The sequence below is a fragment of the Phodopus roborovskii genome, unplaced genomic scaffold (assembly GCF_943737965.1).
Source record: "Phodopus roborovskii unplaced genomic scaffold, PHOROB, whole genome shotgun sequence".
NCBI lineage: Eukaryota > Metazoa > Chordata > Mammalia > Rodentia > Cricetidae > Phodopus > Phodopus roborovskii.
Window position 1 is genome coordinate 2,392,498 of NW_026125577.1, and position 12,450 is coordinate 2,404,947.

A 12,450-nucleotide genomic window follows, 5' to 3' on the forward strand; every position below is an offset into this window, starting at 1 on the left:
TTAATTTAATCTCAATACAAAAGGTATGAGGCAGGTATTATCAAGAGGTTAGGAAGTGAGGGAATTCTACATAGTTTGTCTCAAAAATATGTTTTTAGCAAATGTCAGAAATAAGTCCTTCAAGTGAAAGCTTGTATCCTACATTCTGTCCCATGGTTATTTCTGCTAAAGAGTTAACAGTTTCATATTCAAAAATTCAGTATGAGACTAGTGTTTTTTTTTTTTTTCCTGAAAACTAATTCTAACCAGACAAAAGACACCACCAGAAAATAAAACTACGATCAGTATCTCTTGTGAATCAAGACAAGCTTCTCAAATACACTATGACCAGGCCACATCTTAGGGCATATAAAAGGGGTTAAATGCATGACTAATTGGTAATAATTACATAATGAAAAAAATCAATTTTAATAAGGTGTGCCAACTGATTAGAGGGCAGGAACTATAGCATTTTCTCATATGATGCAGACTAAACATCTAAAAGAACTCAAAACTCTCCCACTATAAAAACACTTGGCAAGAAGGAGTAAAAGGGAACTCCATTAACTTGATGAATAGCATTGTTATGCTATGGACACAAAGTGTGCTCATCACCCAAAGACTGTGCTTTGAAGATTCAGTTACTGAGATGTACATGGCTTGTAAGGACACGGACTTTATCAACTGGTTAATCCAATAAGTTCATAGCCAAAGGGACTATTACTGGAGACTTGCTGGAGGAACTTGGGCATACCTTTAAGGGGTATATCTTGGCCCCTGAACCTTGCTCTCACTCTCTGCTCATTGGCTGCTAAGTCCTTTTGGTCATGATGCTTCTATCTTGACATCACCCTAATAACAATAGGGCCAGGCAATGATAAAGCTGGAACCATGAGTCACAATAAACCTTTTCTTTTTAAGTTGCATTTCTTAAGCAATTTTTTTTTTTTTTTGAATCACAGCGGAGAAAAAACTAACACAAGACTCTACAAAGACTCACAGATAACATCATACTTAACAGTGTTGAAAGACTAACCCGTCCCCACAAGACCAAGAAAAAGATAGTGATGTCTGTTCTTAGAACATCAGTTTAATGTAATGGGAATTCTAACCAAGACAATTAGGAAAGAAAATAAGTAAAAGGCATCCAGAGTGGAAAGAGAGAAATAAGCCTATTTCTAGAAGCACTCAGCATGATCTTGAATTAAAAAAAAAAAAAAAACTCAAAAATTCACCGAAACCTATCAGATATTAGTAAACAACTTCATCAATGTTACAGACAGGGTACAAACTGCAATACGAGAACATTGGATTTCTATTTACTATAGACACTCAGAAAATAAAGATTTTTTAAAAATCCCATTTCCCAATAGAATCAGAAAGAATAAAATACTTACAAAAATTTAAGTACAAAACTTATACTCTGGTCAACTATTTAAAGAAATTTAAAAGATCTAGATAAATAGACATAGACTGAAAGACAATATTGTTAGATGAAAATATTCCCCAAATTCATCTAATACTCAGTGCAGCCCCAATCAAAAGTCTAGCTCATTCACTTGTCTAAACTGACACTCTGGTTATAAAACTCAAATGGAAACATAAGCAATTAAGAACTGACAAACAATCTTTGAAAGGAGAACAAAGTTAGAGGCTACGCACTTCAGATTTGCAAATATGACCAATGCCAGAGTGACCAAGACAGTATGGTGTCGCTCTAAGGACAAGACAGGACTTCCAGAATTTAGAATTCAAAAATAAACAATCTGTATGTATGCTTTTGATAATAGTGCCATGACAATTTGATGAGAGGAAGGAAAACAAAAATAGGCAGAGAATAAAAGAGTCACATGCTCAAGAATGGAGACCAATCTACATCTTTGCCCATCTCAATCACTAACAATGTATTAAATGAATTACTATGGAAATGAGTATTCTTTCTAGACTTCAAAATCATGTCAGCCTTGATGGGACACTAGCCCACTTGTGCAAGTGGGTCTGGCAGGCCTTGCCCTTCTCTCCCATTTCCTCTGCCTTGCTAAAAACCATTAGAGTACATTCCTAAAGCTGGCCCCCAAGGTCTATTCCTTTACTTGGCCACTTGTTCCTCCTGAGGCTGACTACCAAGGTCCAACAATCAGAAGCTCCCTTTGGTTCATCTAATTAACATTCCCAATTAAAATTAAACACCTCATTATAACATGGGGTTCCCCAGTAACTTGTATAAACCACCATTTGCCTATGAGCTACATTTGTCTCCTCTCTATCCAGAGGCAGTCCTTTGTCCCTCTGGAACAAATATCCCTGCCCCCTTTCCCTTTGTGTCCTTCCTCTTTTCCCTCATCCTCCATCTCTTTTGTCACTGCATCCTAGCCCATTCTAACACAGACCTCCCCTTCTCCTCCTCTTAAAAATAACACCTGCAGGCCATTTGCTGCCTGAGTCAGAAAACAGCCACATTATCTCCCCCCCCCCACTTAATAAAGGATCTCTCTGTGGAAACAGGTGTGGTCTGTGCCTAGTCCTGGGTCCTGGAGGGAGCCCCTGCTGTGTGGGGTTCCCCTTCAACATCCATTCAGATTGAAAAAAAAAGTAAGTCAACCAATATTAATTATTTAGCTTTGTTAATTAACCACATTTATCACAGGGCACATATCAGTGCAGGGTTTGAAAAAGGAAGGAATGGAACACAAAGCAGCACAAAGCTACTGCAAGGCTGGTTTTCAGGGTGAGGTGTGTGTAGAAGCTTACAAGGAGAAGACTTGATTGACAGGGAGATGGGGACAGTTAGTAAACTAGCTAAAACACACACAAGGATGGGGGACAAGGAGTCAAGCTTAAGAGAGATGGAGAGTCTCCAAAATTATAAAACAACCTTTAGGGTAAGCCTTTCTGGGTTAAAACAAAATGTTTGATGTTGAAATTAATTAGTAGGAACTTTCCAAACAAGTGTATGATGAAAAAGCTACTGATGGTCTTGGAGGGGCAATGCCTAATTGTTTTCTTTGTCTGTTTGTAATAATGTGAATCTTAGAGCCACTAAGGGCTGGCCCCTCCCCTCCACTGGAGTGGAAACAATACCAATGTGGGCTCTGCACTCTTCAGTATGGAAGTGTCTCAGTGACTGCTCCATGTGTTTTGTGTAGGGCAATTTATGTTTCTATATTCTGTGAACTTCTCTTCCACCCAACATTCCACAGCTCTTGAAAGAGAGCCATAATACAGACTGCTGGAGAACCCTAGTTCTGATTGGCAGGAGGTGACAAGTATCCAAGGGAAATGTTGAAACATAGAACTTCATAGCAAATGTGAAAATGGAGGGGCACCCCCCCAACCCTGCCCTGTCTACTCTTGCTGTGTTTCTTCTTCAACCTTTTAGTTGAGGGGGCTTCTATCTTGCCACTGGTCTTCTTCAACTGGGGTGACCTGCGTAGGAAGTCAATGGACAGGGAACAACAGGAAGCTAAAGAGTGACAATTGTGTGACAGATGGAGGCAGTTGGACAATTTCTCCAAGCTCCCCTCTAGCTGATTTAATTAGACTGAATTAAAAGACCAGGCATAAAGGCTTCCAAGTACCTGAAGGGGAAACCAACCTTTTTCTATTGGATGCTTACATCTATGCCAGAGGATGCCAAGGAAATCAATTCAGCAAGGAGTGGGGGAAAAATACTTAAAATACTGCAAAAAGCCCCCCATGAGCAATAGCTTACTAAGGCTCTGGGAACAACAGGAATGCTCAATAAATATACCCCAAACAGTCTTTCCTTCAAATTGCTAGATTCTCTCCATTTCTGTATTGGAAGACACTCTGAGCTTGGACCCCTATTGTGCATAACTGTCATCCAGACACAGGCTCCTCACACATGTCCTTAGAAACAGCTTTCTTATTGACACTCTCCAGGTTGGGTTTGTAGGCCAACATCTTACATGATGAGAAAGCTGATGTTGGGTGTGTCTTTCCTGTGAACAACTTTACTTTAGATGTCATGGTCTTAATTGAGACCGTTACTGTTCATTTAAACTATGTCCTGTAATTCTGCAGGGAGAGGGATCAGACCACAGGGACAGGCAGATGTCTTGAATGGTACAAGGACAGGCTAAAATACTAGTCAGACTGCATCCCACCACCTTCCTATGCATTTAGCCTCCACTTATCTTAAACTGCTCTAGTTAATACTATGCACACAAGTGATCCTCTTTTGTCTGCCTGATCTTACACCACTCTTGGCATGCCTGGGAAAAGTGAGGCTCTCTTCCTTTTATTGTGGTGACAGACTCATAATATTGAACGTGGATTGACCTCAAGTTATACCTAGCCTTGTTCAATATACTCAGTATGAAATATTATAAGGCTGAAACTATTTTTGGAAGTTTCAGTTGGTATATTTCCAATACCATAATACCATAGCCGAATTCATTGACTTACTTGGGAAACATATTATATAACTAAGTCACCCTGGAAGAGTCTCTTGCTGATGATGTCATTCAAACCAAACTTTCTGTTTATCTAGGTGCCTGGCATATACACTAGGAAGCTATGTGTCTAAGCATGACTGGTGATCACTTCTGCATTCTATACCTGGTGTTTCAAAAGCCAGAGTCTTGAGAGGTGGGACATGCAGAAGATGACAGGGAAGATAAGGACACATGGAACAGACAGGCATATTTAGCTGTGAGGTTGGTAGGCAGCTCTAGCTCACTGCTGACAAAACATCTGCTGACAAAACATCTGTTGTGAGCTGGAGCAGATGCAGTTGTTTCTTGAAGGAGGTGGCTGACTGTCCACTACTCAGTCATAACACTTGTTCCTGTGATTCTGATGTCACCTCACAAGCTTTACTCTGAGCGTGCATCAGAGAAGCACAGGTAAACTTGTGCTGTGGCCAGCCACTCTCTGCTCCTGCCTCTGCCAAAAGAAGACCAAACCAGGTTTAGGGAGGAAGCTCTCAATCCCTTCATCCAGTCTAGTGAACTCGGGAGCTCTGGAATTCATTTGGGACCACTTAAAAAATTACAGCTTCATTTTAATATATACATATACATACATACATACATATTTTTTTTTATATAATTTAAAGTACTGTGAGCCCTGTGGGTCAGCTCAGGAGCCAGTCATGCTGTGAAATCTCTGTGTCTACAGGTGAGACTGGTAATGTTAGCAGTCAACCTACTCGTTCCTTAACTGGGGTCTTCCAAAGTAGCTGGGTGCTTCTGGGGCCACAAGATGCTGAGGTTCAGCTGTGTACATCTGCCCTCTCCCCAAGTGTCAGAGGTACCTTGTCTTTCATTCAGGAGCCTGGCAACAGGGTACTGGTTTCTGTATTAGTGCTGCAGAAGGACTGAAAACACAACACACCACTCAGTGCTGCCCTCTTAATTTCCATGTGAGAAGGTGTTGCCATTAGGGACTGTGTGTTGCTCTGTTCAATAGGTCTTTTAGCCTCTACAAATAGGAACTTTCACAATTTAATAACAGGAAGCTGGGGGATGAGGCATGATGTTTAACTCTGACAAATACATTAACTACAAAGACACCACAAGTCTGCATACTTGTGTGTGCTCTGTTTAATTTCCACTTTCAACTTTTGCTGACAACCTTATGACTATTCTTCTCTTTCCTAATTAATATTTAATCACTATGTTATTAAACCTGTCTTGAGGTATAGCAGCCACAAATCCTTGTGGATAAGAAGCAAGTTTCTCTCTGTTTTTCTTCTGTTTCTCTTCCCCTGATCTCTATGTCCTTTCCTTGCTCCCTCCAACACACACACACACACACACACACACACACACACACACACGCACACACACATGCATGCACACACACACATGCACAAACTGGCACATGTGTATACACAAAGAGATAGATAAAGACATTGAGATAAGAGACTGATATAAATCATATAAATTCATATGGATGGATGTATACATGTACCTGTCAAAATAAATAAGACACAGGTGAAGGCAGATTATCCTTAAGAATATTCTATAGTATTGATTTATAGTTCTCATAGAATTATAGTTACTGCTTAGTCTTCTACAACTGAATGGTCAATATAGTACAAGACAATACATATCAGGACAAGAAACAAGTAAGGGTAACACAACAACTTTGCGGTAAGAGGAAGCAACTACAGGAAACGCAGCCACTTTCTTCTTTTGTCAGATGGTCAATCCTATCTTTCAGGTTAGGGTGCTATAAGTATTGGCAAGTCATGAAGACTGACTTCAAAGTTGCTGCAAAGGTACAGTCAACGCTCTACTTGATGGAAAGGTACGATGCTTGGCTTTCAAGGAGCAAAGAGAGAAGATGGCAATGTTCCTTATCCAGAGAAATGAAGCAAACACTCTTGTTTGGGTCTTCTTGTGGAAGACAAAATGACTTCAGATGAAGGTGTAAGACAGTGAAACATGGGGTACTCCTGGGAAGTGACCCCTCTGTGAGCTGGCCTGTCAATAGTCACTTCTCAGGGCACAAAGAGGGTTATGAATCAGATCATTCACAAGCTAAATCAAGAAAATCTGGGAACCTGAGGCACGTGATAAGCCAACATCCACAGACATCTGATGAGACAGACAGATTACCCTTTCTAGCAGTTCTTAGGAAATGAAGGAAACAGCGGTGCGAGAATGTGCATCTGAGGTGATGCAGACCCTGGGAGGAAGGAGTGATGATTTCTGCCCTGAATGGTGCAAGAGTTATGGCACAAGTTAAGAATTCACAGAAAACAGCTAGAGTGAAGCATTCACAGAATACCACCTGCAGTAAATCACACTGCAGTGGAAGTGGTCTGCTTGTCCACTGGCTCGAATTGAACAGACAAAGGCACTGGCTGGGTGGTAACAGGCACGATGGGAAGCACTTCAAAGAGATTTAAGCACATGGAACTTTCCCCACGCCCTCCCTTGGAGGCTTCTAGTTATAAAACCTGTACATCAGGATGCTTGCTCTAACCTTACTGTCTCCATCCTCCACCTCCACCACCGACACCCAGAGCGATGTTCTGTGAGTGGGGCAGAATGTGAGTACACAGAATAAGAAAGGCCACTCACACTCGATGCATAATTACTACTGCTCATTTCATTATAAAACTGTAAAAAGGAGGCCCATGGTGACCACCAGCCTTCCCCAGTTATACAGCAAGAGAGAGAAGAACCAATCCTCATCTGACATCATTTGGTCTGAGGTTTTTCTTAACCACCCAGCTACACTACCAGTGTCTCTACAGTGAAAACCAAAGCAACAAAACACGGGACCACATGACTGGAAAATACAAGGTCACAATTCAAGTAGAATTCAACTTTAGCAGGACCTCTGTGTGTGTGTGGGGGGGTGGGGCTGACAGCAGGATGGAGACCACCCAGAGCCCAGATTCTTACAGGCAGTAGTCACTGCCAGTTTCTGTGTGTGCAATGCATTTTGCTATAGTTGCTTAACTGTGTCTACTTTCATCCATGCATGGACAGTGCAATTGCATGGCCTATGCATTTTTCCCCCTGAAAATTCCAACAGAGAAGCAGGGTTCAGGTTTTCTACTCTCCTAACATCTAGATTTAATAAACATCAAGTTGCCAAATACCAAACTGTCTTGTGAAGGGTGAGGGTAAGAGTCAGATTCTGTTGAAGGAATTTTATGACATGGGGGTCTAGAGTCAGGAGGGTCAAGTCTAAAGCTGGCCAATACTGGTCCCAACACTGGCCTAAGATGTTCTCTGGCTAGGGATGGAAGAACGAGGTCTTTCTATTTCAAATTGTGTTAGCTTCCACATGGTTTCAGTGACATTATCTCCTGACAGAAATGGGGACAGGACACTGGAGGACAGAAAGTATGTAATAGGACTTCACGATCCTCCTTTCCCCCTGAAATCCTCAAACTGAACTTTTGGCACTTCATATATGCTCTCCTCCTGAATCTATGAGGTTCTCTGTGACAGTATGACACTTCTTTCCCTTTTCTTAGCTGCGCAGTGTCTAAGCAAGCCCCCTCTCTGAGTGACTTTCATCATGTCCCTTGGTATGCTCCCTGCTCTGACTGGCAGAGTTAGGTTGGCCCTCCCTCCACCTCCTGCTACACAAATGTACACTCTCTGAGAACAAGAGAAACCCCACGTACCATTAACACATTCAAAGACATCACAGCACTTTCCAGGTGTCCCATCTCCACGAGAGACTATTCGGGGAGTAGATCCCACCTCACAAACGGGAAAACCACATAAGCCAGAGAGACACTCGCATCTGAAACCAAAGAAAAGGGAAGGAAAACCCCATGAATAAATAACAACACAGAAGTCAGGAGGCCCCCAAACAACGTGGTAAGTACCTGAGTTATATGGCACAACCTGGTTATCTGGTACAATACAAGAATGAGGGGAGGGGTGGATTAGCAGTCACATTCCCAACAACTATAGCTCATGTCCTATATATACAGCCCCATTTTAACTTTGCCCACCTCAGGAGACACATTTCACTCATTTCTTAGTTGCCCAGGTTGGTATTCACTGTAACATTTTCAGATGGCATAAGATTATTTCTACACATATTCATTATATTGGTCAGAGATGCTCACAGGGAATAAATGTTCCCTCCATTAAGTAGCTACAGCCTTGTTTCCAGTGATGGGTAGGAATTCTCTAGAGGGTTTTCTTTTTTTCCCCTCCCAACAATTAAGTTATTGGCTTTCCTCATCTCTGGGGGCACAGTAATCTTGAGCAATATTTAATCTTACACTTGTGTGCCATATGCAGAACAGACTGAAGCAGAAGTTTCTATACATAGTGGGGTGTGAGGTCTCTGCAAGTGGATTTTTGTGACAGTAGTCTTGGAAGCAGAAAGTTTTAATTTCTTGACTTATCCACATGCAGGGGTGAGATATTTTGTATGCTATAAGTTCTGGTCACTCTTGACTAAGTCTGCTGTGAAATGTCTAAATGCAGGAGCTGATAAGCAGAGGTAGGTGAAGAAAACAAAGGGGAGACCAAACTGGCTTCTCAGATGCAATGAAATGAGATGCTCTGGCAGTTGCGTACCAGCATACACATATAGTAATGGGAAGTGGCTCCTAAACTCTGGCCCTGAGACTCCACAGGGAGAAACATAGGTACAAATAGTCATATAGCAGAAAAGTGATGGAGTGAGATGCCAGGTTGAGAGGTGTAAATAAAGGTACCCTTAATAGAGAGACACTGGGAGGAAGTGTGTGGGTTCTCAGTGTGTAATGAGGGTGTTGTTCTGATCAGGGAGGGGGGTATTTACATCAAGAATTAACAGATTAGTTCTGTTTTCCCCCCTTTCTTGCTTAAGTGATTAGTTTGTTCTCCTATTGTTTGAATCATCAGTAAGATGAAATACGATCATAGTCCTCAAGCATCTCAAAAATCAGGCCCAGAATTTCAATGATGTTTACAATTAACAATGGAACTGAAAAATGGAAACAAAGTTAAAGTTCGTATCAAAGACCACTAAAAGCCACCGGAGAGATGTGGTCTTCCACATTTAATGACAGTTAGATTCCTGGGAGAGCAGGAATGAAGACCACATTAAGGTTTAGCTGCAACCATATTTCTGTCTACAGTTTAAGATGAATGCCTGCTTGTTTAGTGTGTGGAGTTTTGTATTCCTGTAGGACAGCTACCAAAGCATCAATAAGATAATCTCATAGTCCTTCATGCTCAGTGTCTAACCACTGAGGTTTTAAGCATGCAGTCATACTGCCATGATCGGACAGTTTGGTATATTGCTTGACATGTTGTACAACTTACATTGTTCATATGGAGGGTCTACACCTGGGTCCTAGTGTCTGGATGCAGTCACAACTATAGCATCCTATAGGAATAGCTATCTGTTTCTATTGCATCTTCTAGAATCACACCCATGTGCTACTGAGAATCATTCAACACCCAACAACACATGTATGCCCAAGAGGTACTCTCTTTGGATGTTGTTCTTCAACATGTTAGCCCTCTTTCTGTCTAAACACATGTGTGTGCTAGACTTGCTGCTGGACTGTGGGAAACCAAGTCACAATGAAAATCATTACTAACATTGCCCTGTATCAGCCATGTTCCCCAATGTTCCAATGCCCCTGATTATCCTTAGAGACCCATATCGGCACCATAAAGATGAACTAAAACTACTCAAAAGTGCTTAGTAACCCACTTAAAAAAGGAAGGTCCTCCCTGTTCTGAATTTTACATCTGAGCCTAAATGGATGATTGGCAAGAACCACGATGTTTGCAGACTGTTGTGCTCTTAGCTCCTGTCTTGTTACCTACCCCTGCCTCCCAGCACAAGCTCCCTACCCAGTGCCATTCACCCTTTGACTTACAACAGATTCTTCTGACCCTAAAACCCGCATTTTAATGGATGCATCAAGGAAAAAAACCAGATAAGGAGAATATTTGGGTTAAGGCCCGATACATCTTATCACCTGTTAGGCTTAGGGCATGCAAAATTGCCTTTATTTTATTTTATTTTGGTGGGTTGAACATGGCCCAGTGCCAATTTCATATAGTTTAACACAATTCACAAGGATCATCTACTGACAGGTCTTTTTTGTTCATTCTGTCAGGCGGAAACTATTGCAGAGCCCCTGGCTTACCCACACCACACAGATGGGTCTGTCCCTACTCTCCTCCGTGTTTCCCACTTGAAGAAACAAGACTTTCTTGATGGGAGAGGTCATTCTGTATGTTTCTCATACTGGTTAATGAATAAAGCACTGTTGGCCAATAGGAAAGGAAGGTAGGAGGGACTAGGAGACAAGGAGGAAATAGGAAGTAGTAAGGAGGAGTCAAGATGGAGAGTCTGAAGAAAGCAGTATGCCGCCAGCTGCCTGGTAAGAGAAATACATAGATCAGCAGAAATGGGTTAATAATTAAGGCAGAGCTAGCCGATAAGAAAGTAGTAACTGGCCAACAGTATAATATCTAATACAGAGTCTCTGTGCATTATTCGGGCCTGGCGGCGTGGCGGCGGGACCAGACAAGCGGCAGCGGGTAGAAAAACAGTACACGTTACAAATGGCGCCCACGTGGTTAATAAGAACTTCCACTTAAAATTTAACAGAAGCTTAAGAAAGGGTTTTAAAAACAAAACAACAGTGACAAGCAAGGTTTTTTGGTAACAGCATTTTTCTGTTTTTAAAATATATAAAGAACAGGATTCTTTTTTGTGTGAGACAAGCAAAAATTTCCGCGGCTCCTTTAAGGGAAGATTCCTGACTCACCATAAGCGGCAAAAAACCACACAGCTTTTAAATAACTCTGCTAACAATTTATTGGTGTGTATGAGAGATGGCGATGGCAGTGACCACATCTCCAAGCAGGCAGCATGCTTTCTGGGTGGCAGCGCAGACCAAGGTGGTGAACACAGCTTTCCGTGCTGGCGGTAAAAGTACCCACCACCATCTTTGGTAAACCGAGGCTGACACAGATATGACTTTCATTTTAGCAATGTTGTTGTTTACCAGATAAAAGACTTGTAGCCAGACGAAGATAAAGATTTACAGTAAAGACAGATTCATATTAAGAAAAACCTCTAAAGGTTTACAGTGTGTTTTAAAATATACGTAGACATGAAAAAAAAAATGGTTTTAAAGAGACAAAGAGGAACTGGGTGTTGTAGCACACGCCTTTAATCCCAGCAATTGGGAGACAGAGGCAATCAGATCTCTTGTGATTTCAAAGTAAACCTGGTATGCAGAGTGAATTCCAGGACAGATAAGAGTTACACAGAGAAACCCTGTCTCAAAAAATAAAAAGTAAAAGAAATGGAGTGATAATAAAGCCATGTAAAGATGAAAAGCTTAGAGAGACTCTGGTTATTGTATGCTATTGTGTTGTCTCTTCATTGTTTGCCTGCTGAGAAAATAACAACAACTGATAAAGGAAATGCTGCTGCATTAATTCAATTTATATATTTTAAAAATGCTTTGACTCAAAAATTTAAGTTCAAGGACAAGTTACTGGGGAAAAGGATTTCTATTTTTGTTTCCACAGAAAATAAAAAGCTGTGGATTCCTTCCAGACTAATGTGGTTTGAGCAAGCCAGACCGCCTGAAACAGAGTACCAGGTGATCCTACATTCAAAACAGCTAAACAAAACAGCCTTACAGACTACAGCCAAGATTTCTACATCTTCTCAGGATCCCCCATGACAGCGCCCCCTATCAGCAGGAAGTAGTTTGGAAAGAACGACGCCCAAATTCCCAAATATTTATAAATGTTTGTTTTCATTTAAATGGACTTGGGTATAAATGGTTAATGATCACAGCCAGTTCTTTTTAAAGGTAAAAAGGGAATTATGGTATATATATGAATACTTTGTTTTGGAATAGATTTTCATTTATTGATACAATTTAAGGTCAATAAGGTGATATGTATATTTCTCCTCTTGTTTAGGTATTGTGTTTATTGAGCTCAGTTAGAAATGTAATGTATAATGTAGTACAGATTATAGATAGTTACCTAT

At 41.1% G+C, this 12,450-nt stretch overlaps 1 protein-coding gene across 1 annotated transcript in view; it reads right to left on the reverse strand.

Annotated features, from left to right (window-relative positions):
* Crim1 (cysteine rich transmembrane BMP regulator 1) overlaps positions 1-12,450 on the reverse strand; it is a 174,228-nt gene that overhangs the window by 63,149 nt on the left and 98,629 nt on the right. The window contains 1 exon segment of the mRNA XM_051177901.1: positions 8,096-8,217. Coding sequence (XP_051033858.1) covers positions 8,096-8,217 — 122 coding nt within the window.